Raw genomic sequence first — 14367 nt, forward strand, 5'->3', positions numbered from 1 at the left:
GTGTCCACACCAGCCGGAAAAGAAAAAAATAAAAAGAACTAGCTGCCCATTTTAACCCCATCTTCCAGCGCTCGGTTCATAGACTTGCAGGTTACAGCACTTTAGGTGCAGATCCAGGTGCCTTGGTTAAGTGAGTTGAGGGTTTCTGTCTCCACCACCAAACCAGGCAGTGAATTCCAAACACTCGCCACCCTCTGGGTGAAGAAGATTTTCCTCATGTCCCCTCTAATCCTTCTACCAATCACCCTAAATCTGTGCCCCCTGGTAACTGACCTCTCTGCTAGGGGAAACAGGTTATCCATCTACTCTATCTAGGCCCCTCAATCTTGTACACCTCAATCAGGTCACACCTCAGCCTCCTCAGTTCCAAGGAAAACAACCCCGACCCATCTAATCCTCCCTCATAGCTGCAATTTTCAAGCCCAGGCAACATCCTCTGTACTTTCTCCAGAGCAATTATGTCCTTCCTGTAGTGCGGCGACCAGAACTGTGCATAAAATTCCAGCTGTGGACTAACCAGCATTTCATACAGTTCCATCATTACATCCATGCTTTTGTATTCTATACCTCATCCAATAAAGGAAAGCATTCCATATGCTTCCTTTACCACTTTACGAACCTGTCCTGCCACTTTCAGGGATCTGTGGACATGCACACCAAGGTCTCTCACTTACTCTACCCCTCCAATATCCTCCCATTTATTCTGTAATCCCTAGTTTTGCTTGCCCTCCTCAAAAGCATTATCTCACACTTCAATGGATTGAATTCCATCTACCACTTTTCCGTTTACTCAACCAAACCATTGATATCATTCTGGAGACAACAGTTCTGCTTTACAGTATCAACTACACGGCTAATTTTTGTGTCATCTGCAAATTTCCCAATCATGCCACCCACATTTAAGTCCAAATCATTAATATATACAAACAGTAAGGGCCCCCTCATTAAGCCCTGTGGAACGCCACTGGAAACAGTTTTCCATTCGCAAAAACATTCATCGACCAGTACCTTTTGCTTCCTGTTGCTCAGCCAATTTTTAATCCAACTCATCACATTCCCTTATATCCTATGGGATCTCACTTTTCTGACCAATCTGCCATGTGGGACCCTGTCAAATGCCTTACTAAAATCCATGCAGACAACACCACTGTACTACCCTCATCACTCCTCCTTGTTACTTCCTTGAAAACTTTGATTAAATTAGTAAGACACGGCCTTTCCCTAACGAAACTACACTGACTATCCCTGATTAAGCCGTTCTTTTCTAAGTGATAGTTTATCCTGTCTCTCAGAATTGATTCTAATAATTTCCCCACCTCCGAAGTCGGACTGACTAGCCTATAATCATTTGGTCAGTCCCTCGCACCCTTTTTAAATAATGGTGCAATGTTCGCAGACCTCCAATCTTCTTGTGTCTCGCCGATATCTAGTGAGGATTGGAAAATGATCCTCAGAACCCATCTGGCCCTGGTGACTTATCCACTTTCAAGGATGTCAGTCACTCCGGTGCATGCTCTCTCACTGTGCTTATTGTATCCAATAGTTCGCACTCTTCCTCTTTAACTAAATATCTGCTTCATCCTTCTCCTTAGTGAAGGCAGAGACAAAGTACTCGAGAACCCTGCTCACATCTTCAGCATCAGAGCACAAGTTATCATGTACATCTCTGATCGCCCCTACCCTTTCCTTAGTTATTCTCTTGCTCTTAATGTACTGGTAAAACATCTTTGGGTTTTCTTTGATTTTACCTGCCAATATTTTTTTGTATCCTCTCTTTGCTTCCCCAATTACCTTTTTTACTTCACCCCTGAATAATATCTACTGAAGTGACTAGCAGGTCTCAAAGAGTTCTTAATGGCAAAAGTATTTTCAAACAACCAAATTCTTAACTTGCAGACAATTTGAACACTATATCAAAGGAGACAGAAACAAAGAAAAGAATGTTCCGGTTCAGAGGCCTTCGCTTAAGGAAGCCCTTCAAGTGTAATTTCCTCCTCTCCTGTCATCTCATGGGGAAAAAGGAGGTGCTATATATCTAACTATTATTTAATAGAAGATAGTGCTATGGCAACTTAACAAATCCAGTCATACACTAATTTCAGAGGTAAGATATTTCTTCCTATTTAATTTTAGCATGAATCTGAATGAAGTCAAGTCAGAATTAACTGCTGCAAATGGTGCTGAGGATTTTTATTTATTCATTCACAGGATGTGGGCTTCGCTGGCTGGGGCAGCATTTATTGTCCATCCCTAGCTGCCCTTGAGAAGGTGGTGAGTTGCCATCTTAAACCGTAGCAGTCCATGTGGTGTAGGCACATCCACAGTGTGGTTTAAGAAGGGGGGTTCCAGGATTTTGACCTAGTGACATTGAAGGGATGGCGATGTATTTCCAAGTCAGGATGGTGAGTGACTTGGAGGGAAACTTCCAGGTGGTGGTGTTCCCATCTATCTGCTGCCCTTATCCTTCTGGATGGTGGTGTTTGCGGGTTTGGAAAGTGCTGTCTAAGAAGCCTTGGTGAATTCCTGCAGTGCATCCTGTAGATGGTACACTCCTGCTATTGTGTGTCAGTGGTGGAGGGAGTGAATGTTTGTGGATGTGGTGCCAATCAAGCAGACTGCTTTGTCCTGGGCAGTGTCAAGCTTCGAGTGTTGTGGGAGCTGCACTCATCCAGGCAAGTGGGGAGCATTCCATCACACTCCTGACTTGTGCCTTGTAGAGAGTGGACAGGCTTTGTGGAGTCAGGAGCTGAGTTACTCGTCACAGGATTTCTAGTCTCTGACCAACTCTTGTAGCCACAGTATTTAGATGGCTAGTCCAGTTCAGTTTCTGGTCAATGGTAACCCCCAGGATGTTGACAGTGGTGGATTCAGTGATGGAAATGCAATTGAATGTCAAGGGTCAATGGTTAGATTCTCTTTTGCTAGAGATGGTCATTGTCTGGTAATTGAATGGTGCAAATGTTACTTGCTACTTGTCAGCCCAAGCCTGGACATTGTCCAGGTCTTGCTGCATTTGGACATGGACTGCTTCAGTATTTGAGGAAGTATCACAGCATCTTCACAATGCAGGAGGGCATTTGGCCCATCAAGTCTGCTTTGCTCTGAAAGAGCGTTCCACTTTGTCCCACTCCCCTGCCTTTTCCCAATAACCATGCACATTCTCTCTTTTCTGGTAGCAATCCTGATGATTGGGGATATTTGCTGATGATTGCACAATGTTTGCACAACTCCTCAGATACTGAAGCAGTCAGTGTCCATGTTCAAAGTGTCAGACAGTGACCACCTCCAACAAGACAGAATCTAACCAACTTCTCTTGACATTCAATGACATCACCATCAACATCTTGGGAGTTATCATTGACCAGGAACTGAACAGGACCAGCCATATAAATACTGTGGCTACAAGAGAGCAGGAACGAGACTGAGAATTCTGAGGTGCATAACTCACCTCCTGACTCCCAAAGACTGTCCACCATCTACAAGGCACAAGTCAGGAGTGTGATGGAATACGCTCCACTTGCCTGGATGACTGCAGTTCCAAAAACACTCAAGAAGCTATACACCACCCCGGACAAAGCAATCTGCTTGTACGGCACCCCATCCACCACCTCAAATACTCACTCACTCCACCACCGTGATACAGGGACAGCAACATGTACTCTATACAAGGCGCACTACAGCTACTCACCAATGATTCTTCCAAACCCACGATCTCTGCCCACTTAGAAGGACAAAGGCAGCAGATGCACGGGGATACCAAGTCCTACATGTTCCCCTCCAGGCCACATACCATCGCGGCTTGGAACTATATCACTGTTTCTTCACTGTCTCTGGATCAAAATCCTGGAATTCCTTTTCTAACAACACTGCGGGTTCAAGAAGACAGCTCACCACCACCTTTCTAAAGGCAATTAGGGAGCAACAGATGTTGGCCTTACTAGTAACAACCATATCCCATGAAAGAATAAAAAAAATCATACAGAAGTGTTATATCCAGTAATGAATCATGTATTAATATACGAGTGTTACAATCACAGCATAAAATACTTGCACCATCACTGACTGAAAGATAGAGTTCCTCAACAACAAAAATGTGCATTTATATAGCATCTTCAATGTAGTAAAACATCGTAAGGCACTTCACACAAACATCATCAAACAAAATTTGACACTGAGCCACATGAGGTTTTCGGGCAGGTGACCAAAAGCTTAATTACAAAAGCTCCAAAGGGCATCTTAAAGGACGAGAGAGTGTGGTAGAGAGGCAGAGGTTTGCAGAGCGAGATTAGAATCCAGGCAGCGGAAGACACAGCCACCAATAGGGAAGCTATTAGAATTGGCAACATACAAGAGGCCAAAATTGGAGCTGTTCAGTGCTTTAGAAGGGTTATAGAGCTGCAGGGGGTTACAGTGGTGGGGAGGGATGAGGACCTTATTCATGGATAGGCACTTATCTACAAATGTATCCAAAATAATAATAAGTTATTTTCAAAATTTAAGGAGGACCTTATAGCACGATACTCATCACCTACAAGGTTATAAGTGGGCAAGGGGGAAAATAGAAAGATGACCTAGGAAGATTTACATTGAGAAAGCAGACACCCAAGATCAAAGGAAATGTCCGTGTGATGGAGTGAGGCTCATCTACTGGTCATTATCTCCATTATAGAAAATTATTCATAGTTTGCAAGGCTCCGACTTCGCACTTTAAATTCAAGAGAATAGTGCTTAAGTGTAACAACAAAAATAAAGTATTTTAGTTTTTAAATATTAAAAAAAAAATGCATTTAAGTGTTATCAGGTGACTTGGACTCTTATTACAAAGTTATAATAATATTGCAGTTTATAGGTTCCCAATTTTTTGAACGCTCCATATAGCTAGTGATAATTAAGAACAATAAATTTTTACAAAACTAAGGTTGAAGCACTCCTGAGTGATACATAACTTTTTTTTGTACATCTGCCAACTCTCTCAAATGATAACCAGATTATATTCTCCAACAGATCCATTTATTAAAAAACTTTTTCCTTTTTCATAAGTAGAGCAAGCAGTGAAATACCATTTCTGAGCTCTGCCGATTAGCTGGTTCATTCGTGCCGACAATTTTAATTTTGCAAAATAAAAGGATAAGTTAATGAAAATGGCAGTTTGATGACAATGCAGGATGAGTGAGGAGAGCGTAAAATACTGAAATGAGGAGTTGCGAATGTTGTTGAACATTGTGCAACCATCAGTAAACATCTCCACTTCTGACCTTATGATGGAAGATCATTGATGAAGCAGCTGAAGATTTTTGGGATGAGCATACTACCCTGAAGCAAAAATAGAAATACCTGGAAAAACTCAGCAGGTCTGGCAGCATCGGCAGAGAAGAGCAACTTAACTTTGCTCTTCTCCGCCGATGCTGCCAGACCTGCTGAGTTTTTCCAGGTATTTCTGTTTTTGTTTTGGATTTCCAGCATCCGCAGTTTTTTGTTTTTAATACTACTGTGAAGAACTGCTGGAGTGATGTCCTGGAGCGAAGATGACTGACCTCTAACAACCATCCCATCTTCCTTTGTGCTAGGTATGACTCCAACCAACAGAGTTTTCCCCCTGATTCCCAGTGACTCCAGTTTTGCTAGGGCTCCTTGATACCACACTTGGTCAAATGCTGCCTTGATGTCAAGGGCAGTCACTCTCACCTCACCTCGGGAGTTCAGCTCTTTTGTCCATGTTTGCACCAAAGTTGTAATGAGGTCAGGAGCTGAGTAGCCCCGGTGGAACCCAAACTAGGTGTCAGTGAGCAGGTTATTGCGAAGCAAGGGTCACTAGATAGTATTGTTTATAACCCTTTCCATTACTTTACTGATGACCAAGAGCAGACCGATGGGGTGGTAAATGGCCGGGTTGGATTTGTCCTGCTTTGTGTACAGGACAAACCTGGGAAATTTTCCACATAGTTGGGTCGATGTCACTGTCGTAGCCATACTGGGACAACTTGACTAGGGCAGCAAGTTCTGGAGCACAAGTCTTCAGTACAATTGCCCGGATATTGTCAGGGTCCAGAGCCATTGCACTATTCAGTGCCTTCAGTCATTTCTTGATATCACGTGGAGCAAACCGAATTGGCTGAAAACATCTGTGATGCTGGGAACCTCTGGAAGAGGCTGAGATGGATCAACCACTCAGCACGTCTGGCTGAAGATTGTAACAAGTGCTGCAGCCTTACCTTTTGCACTGATGTGCTGGGCTCCCCCATCTTTGAGGATGGAGACATTTGTCGAGCCTCCTCCTCCTGTGAGTTGTTTAATTGTTCACCATTCATGACTGGATCTGGCAGGACTGCAGAGCTTAGATCTGATCCATTGGCTATGCCATTGGTATCATTTAGCTCTGTCTATCACTTGCCGCTTATGCTGTTTGGCACGCAAGTAGTCCTGTGTTATAGTTACACCTCATTTTTAGGTATGCCTCATGCTGCTCCTGGCATGCCCTCCTGCACTTTTCATTGAACCAAGGCTGATCTCCAGGCTTGGTAGTAATGGTAGAGTGGGGGAATATGCCAGGCCACGAAGTCACAGATTGTGTTCGAGTACAATTCTGCTGCTGCTAATGGCCCACAGCACATGACTCCATGAGGATCATTATGTCAGGCTTGCTCGACTAGTCTGTGAAACATCTCTCCAGATTTTGGCACTAGCCCCCAGGTGTTAGTGAGGACGACTTTCCAGGGTTGACACGGCTGAGATTTCCGTGGTCATTTCTGGTGTCTAGGTCGATGCCAGGTGGTCCGTCCAGTTTCATTCCTTTTTTGAGACTTTGTAGTGGTTTGATACACCTGAGCGGCTTGCTAAGCCATTTCAGAGGGCATTTAAGAGTCACCTGTAGATCAGACCAGGCAAGGACAGCAGATTTTCTTCCCTAAAGGACATTAGTGAACCAGATGGGTTTTACAACAATTGACAATGGTTTCAAGGTCATCAGTAGACTTTTAATTCCAGACTTTTATTGAATTCAAATTCCACCATCTGCTGTGGCGGGATTCGAACCCAGAGCCCCAGAGCATTACTTCAGGTTTCTGGATTAGTCCAGCAACAATACCACTACGCCATCACTTCCCCTGTAATCCTGTAACTTGGTCAAAGTTCAGCTAGATGTCAATTTTGGAGTAGGGCTTGAGCCATGAACACTGCTGAGTTTGTGCCTCATTTGCAGTAGCTTTTCTAACCCAATCTGTAGATGGAGCTCTTCTTCTGTGCAGAACAAGAAACCAAGGTCTCTGTCCCTGAAGGCATCCATATTGAATAGGACTGTGTCCAAAACATACTTCCAACAGATTATTACTATGAGCCCTTCTACGGAGGATGAAGCAAGCTTTCAACTTTACGCATGCAGAGCCTGTGTCTTCTCTTGTCTTGAGACAAAACTGATCCCAAAAATGGGATTCATAAACTGAGGTAAACTTCACCGAGCCAATGCTAAAGTGCTTTAAACTTCAGTACAGTCAAATACTGTTGGTGATATGCAAAAAAATCTTGTAAAAAATTAAGCTAAAGAATTCAGTTTCTGTGTCGCAAAGTTGCAGTTCTGAACAGTCAGTTTCGTTCTAGCTGAGCAGCAAAAACAAAATTGCTGATGTGGGAGACAAAATTCCTACCAGCAACAAAACCTCTGGACATTGCAAAGCACTTCAGAAAGAAGTGCTTTTTTGAAATTGAGTCTCAGCTGCCATAAGAAATGTACAGCATAAATGCTGTAATGTATGAAAGAAGAATTCAGGAGACAGTCTAGAATAAGACAGGTATCAATTCTGGATATATATTCTAACCAGTATGGGAGATGGTCATCTAGTTATGACAGTTACACAATGTACAAAGCTCTTAAGAGTACAATCCCAGAAGATGTTAATCCTATGTGAACAGTAAACAAGGAGGAAAAAATAAACATGCTAATTGTCCTTCAATCTTATACAGCCAAACAGTAATAATGTAGTACGGCCAGATAAAAAACAAATACAGGAGGATCAAAATATACCTTAAAAGTAAGTCATTGTTTTGCTAAGATTTTCCAATGCTAGTTTGTACCTATTGCATAGAAATCTATGCATTAGTGCATAATATTCTAAAATGCTATTCATTTGAATCTAATAATGCATTTTATGGTTGTGTCACGTAGGATTTAAGACCAGATTCTTCTAGCTCTGAAGAATTTGACTCCTGCAAACAACTGCATTTTATCCTTTCCATTAAATGGCTGCCAAGGGAAAAATAATAACGGCTGACTAATATGCTTTTGCAGAGCACATTACAAGTATTCCAAATTACATATTTGACTTCCAAATTTAGTGATCACTCCATTCTGATTGTAGAGGTATGTAACAATTTTGGTTTATATTCTTCAAATTGTAAATCCTTAATTCATGGAACACTAATATGTTAAAAGTATATTTTAATCTTACTTGCAGATATAGCTATGTATCAGAATGACCCAATAGTAGCTCATCAGATTAGGATTTACTGAATTTTCAGCAAAAGCTATATATATTGCAATCCCCAAAAATGTAGGATTTACTGATTACACTCCGCTACCAATGACAGTAAAATTGATGAGGTTTGTCTGACTGTAATACCTGTTTACATGCATAATCACAAAGCTCGCATTTGAAACGTTTCTCATTCTTGTGAGATTTCTGGTGCTGTATGAGGGCATATCGCTCATGGAAGACTGCATCACAGTAACGGCACTTCTTGCCTGACTCCAAATAGGAATGCTGTTTTCTCAGATGAACACCTGTGAAGAGAAGGAAATTATAGAAATTGAAGTCATATTTTACAGCACAGTTAAATGCAACAGGCAAGTGAATGACACAATGATATCTTTGACTTTGACTTCTGGATTGCCCCAAGTGAAGATTCACACTATAGATACATACACCCTAGGATCTACTGTGCATATATATATGGCACAAGTCTGCCACAACAAAAAAACAACAAAGAACACTGGTACAAGAAATGAAGCATTACAATAATGAAATGGAGAATTACGTTTGAAGATGGGGTAGGCTACTTTGCTGGATAATGTTCAGTTGGTTTCCATGCATTTAATGTGAAAAAAATCTTGACTGAAGCCAACAAAGAGTGGAACAAATTGAAAAGTGTGTTCTCCATTGACTATAGGCAGACTTCTTCTCAAATGAAGATAAATGTTACAATGGAAATTCCATTTCTATTCATATCAACAAATGGATCAAGGAATAGTCCATCAAAATTGAGACCAGAGAATCAGAGAAAGTAATGCAGTTTCAAAGTATGGATATTTCCATGCAGTTAAGCAACACTAATCTGTAAGCTTCATTTTACAGCACAATACAAGAACAAGCACTATTCAGTCGCAATTTGCTAATTTGTGTTCAAGGTATGAACTTACATCTATTTTGGTGTCTCACATCACTTTTTAAAAAAACACTTATTTAACCATTCAGTTCCAACTTACTAAATCAATTTTCATAAACTTCTTTCTCTACCCACTCCATACAATTTTTACACCTTCATGGAGGAAGGAAATGAGAAACAAATGAAAGTGAATAGGGTGCCTGCACCCTCTAACTTCTAGCTGGAAAAGCAACATGCCCCATGACACATACTTGAACCTGTGATATTGTAGGTAGGAATCAATAACACTTGATTAATTTTTGAAAATTTGCAAGAATTAAATTAATTACGGCTCAGATAGGGTGGAGTATTAATTTTGTGGTTGATTTTTGTGGTCCTGGTTACTGTTTCCTTGGGACCTATTTTCAATACTCAAATTGTGGCCCAATTGTGTTAATACTTGTCACAAATTACACAGACAACCGCAAGAGAGACAGTCTTGGTCTGCTAACATAGTAACAGTTCTGGAGCAGTAATTTTTCCAATTTGTATATGTTTATATTTGAAGTTTTGAAAGTCTAACACACTTACCTAAATCACTTTTTCTAGCAATAACAGTGTCGCAATGTGGACAGTGGAATTTTGCCACGTTCTCTGTATGTTTCTGTAAAATATGCATCTTCATTGTTCCACTTTGAGTGAAGCGGGCATGGCAGATGTAGCATTCATATGGCTTCTCGCCTATTTCACAAATTCACATTTTAGAACATTCTGATCACTGAACTACTTTGGCTCCACTTTTTGATCAGTACAATTTAAAAATCAAAGGCAACATAAATTACAATTCTAAAGCATTTAGGAATCCTATCCCTGCACAATATTTTCTTCATTATTACACCAGCATTATTCAGAAATAAAAATAGTAACACCACAGAAGATAAACAAAAACAGCACTCCAAAATCCAATGTAAGCAACATCTTTCAGCAAGTGTTGATGAGCTACAAATACAGGAACTGGTTTCTGTAAATATGGGCATTGAACTTCCACTGTAGCTTCCTAGGTAAATAGACCACCCAAGGTGGCATTAAACCAGACAGATCTGAAATATTCAACCTTGGTTTCCCTTTGCTAAATACACCAATAAGGAGACACTGGGCTGTCCCAGTGTCTAAAAATTGGGTATTTTTATTTGAGTGGCAAAACCAATAAAGAACTAAACCATGAAAAAGCAAAACAATCTTCAACTTAAATGTTGTTGTTGGTATTCAAGAAGCAGTCCAGTCCCTGAAGTGATAATGAGCCACAGAAGGCCTCAAGCACTGGTAGATATCCTGTGCTCATTCTCCAGGGCTAGCCAGGCGTGGAAAAGACCACAGAAGAGAGTAATCAGTCAGAGCAAGCATCATCATGGGCAGCACCCAACCTAGGCATGTAGATGGCTACCCCAATCCCTGATGCATGATTGCTTCAGGTACATCATTGAGGGAAGCAGCAAGAGTCCTATGAATAAAGAATGCCAGCTGGGAATCCCATTTGGAAACCCTAGTTTAAGTATGTAGATATCAGGCATGGACAGAATCTGCCTCAGCTATGACAGCCCTGGACAATACCACTCTTTGTCTAATTCAACTGTTTCAATGAAGGAGTATGCAAAAATTTACTCATTTACTACTTTAAATTAATGCTTCTCTATCCTAAAGATATGGCCTGCTGGTTTTCAGAACCAAGTATATTTGAGCTACTTCTACAAAAGCAGTGTGTTGCCACATCAAGACAAATCTGCCAGAATTTTGCTGAAAACTGGTCTTCCTGACTGGTGGTTTATCAATAAGCTTCCTTCACTGCTGCTGATGGTGGTCTTTCAGGCCGATGAATATCACTATTTTACCCATGCATGTTGGCCAAATGTTAAGGCAGTCCTGTGCTTGTGACAAATATGAGGCATCCACAGCTCACCCAGTACAGATTTTACTCATCATGCTCTACAACACTTTGGATGTGGTATATCTCAGAAAATGGTAACTGTAACATATGGAGGTTTATAATATTATGTTTCAGGACTGTGTCTTATGAGTTATTGGATTATATCTTGGAACGGTCGCTTTAAATTTAGGGTAAAGGAAGGGGGCCATATGACCTATTCTGCAGTCTGCCTAACAGTAAGCATGGGTGGTTTAATCATTAGAGATCAAATGAAGGCTCCAACTGTTTTACTGAGGCGGTGATGGTGCACGATATTTACACTTGGGGACTATGACTGCAGCCTGAGTATACCACTGGTCGACTCAGTCTCAGTCCCAGAAAAGCGTTACAGGTATCTAGTTGTAAACAGTTGTGCTGCAATCTATTAACTTCTAAGATGAAAGGAAGTTGGGATCAAGGATAGCTAATTAGCATTTCTACTTAGATACAAAGCTAATGTGCTTCCCATTGCCATGGGGAAGAGGGTAGAGGGAGTCATTTTTGAGATTAGATTGCAGGCTTTCCTATAAACCCATGAATATCATAGACAGACAGCAGTTTGGTCTTGTGTGGTTTGCAGCCATCTGGGAGTTAGTGAGCCAGAGATAGAAGCATCTAGCCCTGCATCTTAACCAGAGAAAATGCTGACTCTATCGTTTACCATGCAGAATGTGGGTGGGAGCTCGTGCTCAGATAGAAGACCAAGTTTCAGAGGATTTAATGGCGGCTGGAAGATTCACCTAGCTTGGAGCTAGAGGAAGGGGTCTACAATGTAATCTTCACAGGGCAAGGCAGTTCTGGGATTAGAAGTTACCTGGCTGGAAAGTAAAAAAGGAAGCAAGGCATCAGGAACTGAATAATTTTAGGACTAGTTCCTGCTGGATGAAGCGCCCACTTAAGAAACAACCTAACATGTAACCATAGCAGGAAATTTTCAGTCGTGCTAAAAGTTAAATGGGGAATCTCTTTTCTGTAGTTTAAAATACAAGTTGTCTATGAAAGGATAAGTGTTTAGTGAATCAATAGTGTTTTTTAATCATTTATTACAGTTTGAAATCTTGATATGCCATTCTTCCAACTATTAACTTTTAAAGAGAAATTTGAACTTCCAGTTATCAGTCTTTGAGATCATAACATAACTATCAAGAAAAATGTAAAAATACAAATTTATGAATAAGGGCTAAACACAATATGTTATGAGATTATGTTACAATATAACAGCACATAATCTAACCATATGCTTTAAATTATCTCTGAAGGGCACAACTGATATCTGCTAGCAAAGCAAACTATTTGTTACAAAACACATATTTGCCACTGTACAGATGCAATAATGAGTTCAAAAATAGGTACTGGATGCAATTGCAAGTAAAGGTAAACTGAGGTTTACTGTACCAGAGTGGGTCCTCATGTGCCTTTTCAGCTTGTAAGTGTCCCTGCTAGCATAGCTACACAGGCTACATTGGAACGGGCGTTCTCCAGTGTGAGAGCGAATGTGGCGCTTTAACTTACTAACCTGTAAAAACAAATGAACAATTAGTCAGCCTTAATGCATGAGAATTTACAACTATTTACATCTCTGGTGAAAACACCAAGTTTCACAACTATGTGTTGGAACTTTGTCCCAATTGCAGTCCAGCACTTAATTATTTAACTCCTTTTCCACAACATCTTGTATTTATTATACTTAGTAAAATGCCCTCGCCACTTCACAGGACTCTTATCAAACAAATTTGACACTGTGTCACTTAAGGAAATATTAGGGAGATGACCAAAGTTTGGTCAAAGCAGGAAGAGAGGAAGGGAATGGGAGAGATTTAAGGAGGAAACTGCAGAGTTTAGAGTCTTGACAGCTGAAGTTATAGCCACCAATAGTGAAGCAAATAAAATCAGGAATGCTCAAAAAGGCCAGAATTGAAGGAGCACAGATATCTGCGAGAAATGTACGGTTGGAGGAGATTACAGAAATATGGAGGGGTGAAGCCATGGAAGGATGCATGAAAACGTTTAAATTGAAGCGTTGCTTAGATGGGAGACAATTACATCAGGAAGTACAGGGGTGATGGGTGAATAGCACTTGGCACAGGCAGCAGAGATTTGGATGATTTCAAGTATAGAGGGTAGAATGCATGACGTTGGCCAGGAGTGTGTTGGAATAGTCAAGTCCAGAGGTAATAAAGGTATGGACGAGGGTTTCAGTAGAAGAGCTGAGGCAGGTGGGAGTCAGTCAATATTATGGAGGTGGAAATGTGGCAGTCTTAATGATGGAACAGATAAGTGACTGGAAGCTCAGCTATGTATCGGAACTTTGTCCCAATTGCTGCCCAGCACTTAATTATTTAACTCCTTTTCCACAACATCTTTTATTCATATAGTATTTATTATACTTGGTAAAGTGCCCCTAGCCAATTCACAGGACTCTTATAAAACAAATTTGACACCATGTCACTTAAGGAAATATTAGGGAGATGACCAAAGCTTGGTCAAAGCAGTAAGAGAGGAAGGGAATGAGAAAGGTTTAAGGAGGGAACTGCAGAGTTTAGGGTCTTGACAGCTGAAATTATAGCCACTAATACTGGAGCAATTAAAATCAGGAATGCTCAAAAGGGCCAGAATTGAAGGAGCACAAATATCTGAGTGGGATGTCAGGGTCAAACATAGTAAAGGTTGCAAACAGTCTGGTTCAGCCTCACTCAGACAGTTGTCAGGAACAACAATGGAGTTGGTAGCTATGGAACAACAATTAGATGGTAGGCAAAAAAGACAATGGCTTCAGATTTCCCAATATTTAGCTGGAGGAAATTTCTGCTCAGAGAAGCAGTCTGACAACTTAAGAGACAATGAAAGGGTCGAGAAAAGTAGAGCTGGGAGTCGACAAAATATATGTGCAAACTGACAGTGTTTTTGGTGATTTTGCTGAGAGGGCAATGTAGATGAGAATTATTCAATTCTTTTTATTTCAATTATAATTATTTCAATTATTACTAATCTATTGACTGAGTGGCAAAGCACTAAAACATGACATTAACAAACTCTTTTTAAAAGACATT

At 40.8% G+C, this 14367-nt stretch overlaps 1 protein-coding gene across 4 annotated transcripts in view; it reads right to left on the minus strand.

Moving 5' to 3' along the window:
• The window catches only part of ctcf (CCCTC-binding factor (zinc finger protein)), a 50045-nt gene that overhangs the window by 12675 nt on the left and 23003 nt on the right, over positions 1-14367 (minus strand). For all 4 annotated transcript variants that reach the window (XM_041191922.1, XM_041191923.1, XM_041191921.1 and 1 more), the window contains exons 5-7: positions 12713-12833; positions 9946-10095; positions 8613-8773 (exon numbers count right to left, since the gene is read on the minus strand). In XM_041191922.1, the coding sequence (XP_041047856.1) occupies positions 8613-8773; positions 9946-10095; positions 12713-12833 (432 nt within the window). The remainder of the gene's footprint in view (positions 1-8612; positions 8774-9945; positions 10096-12712; positions 12834-14367) is intronic.

Source organism: Carcharodon carcharias, chromosome 7 (genome assembly GCF_017639515.1).
Source record: "Carcharodon carcharias isolate sCarCar2 chromosome 7, sCarCar2.pri, whole genome shotgun sequence".
Lineage (NCBI taxonomy): Eukaryota > Metazoa > Chordata > Chondrichthyes > Lamniformes > Lamnidae > Carcharodon > Carcharodon carcharias.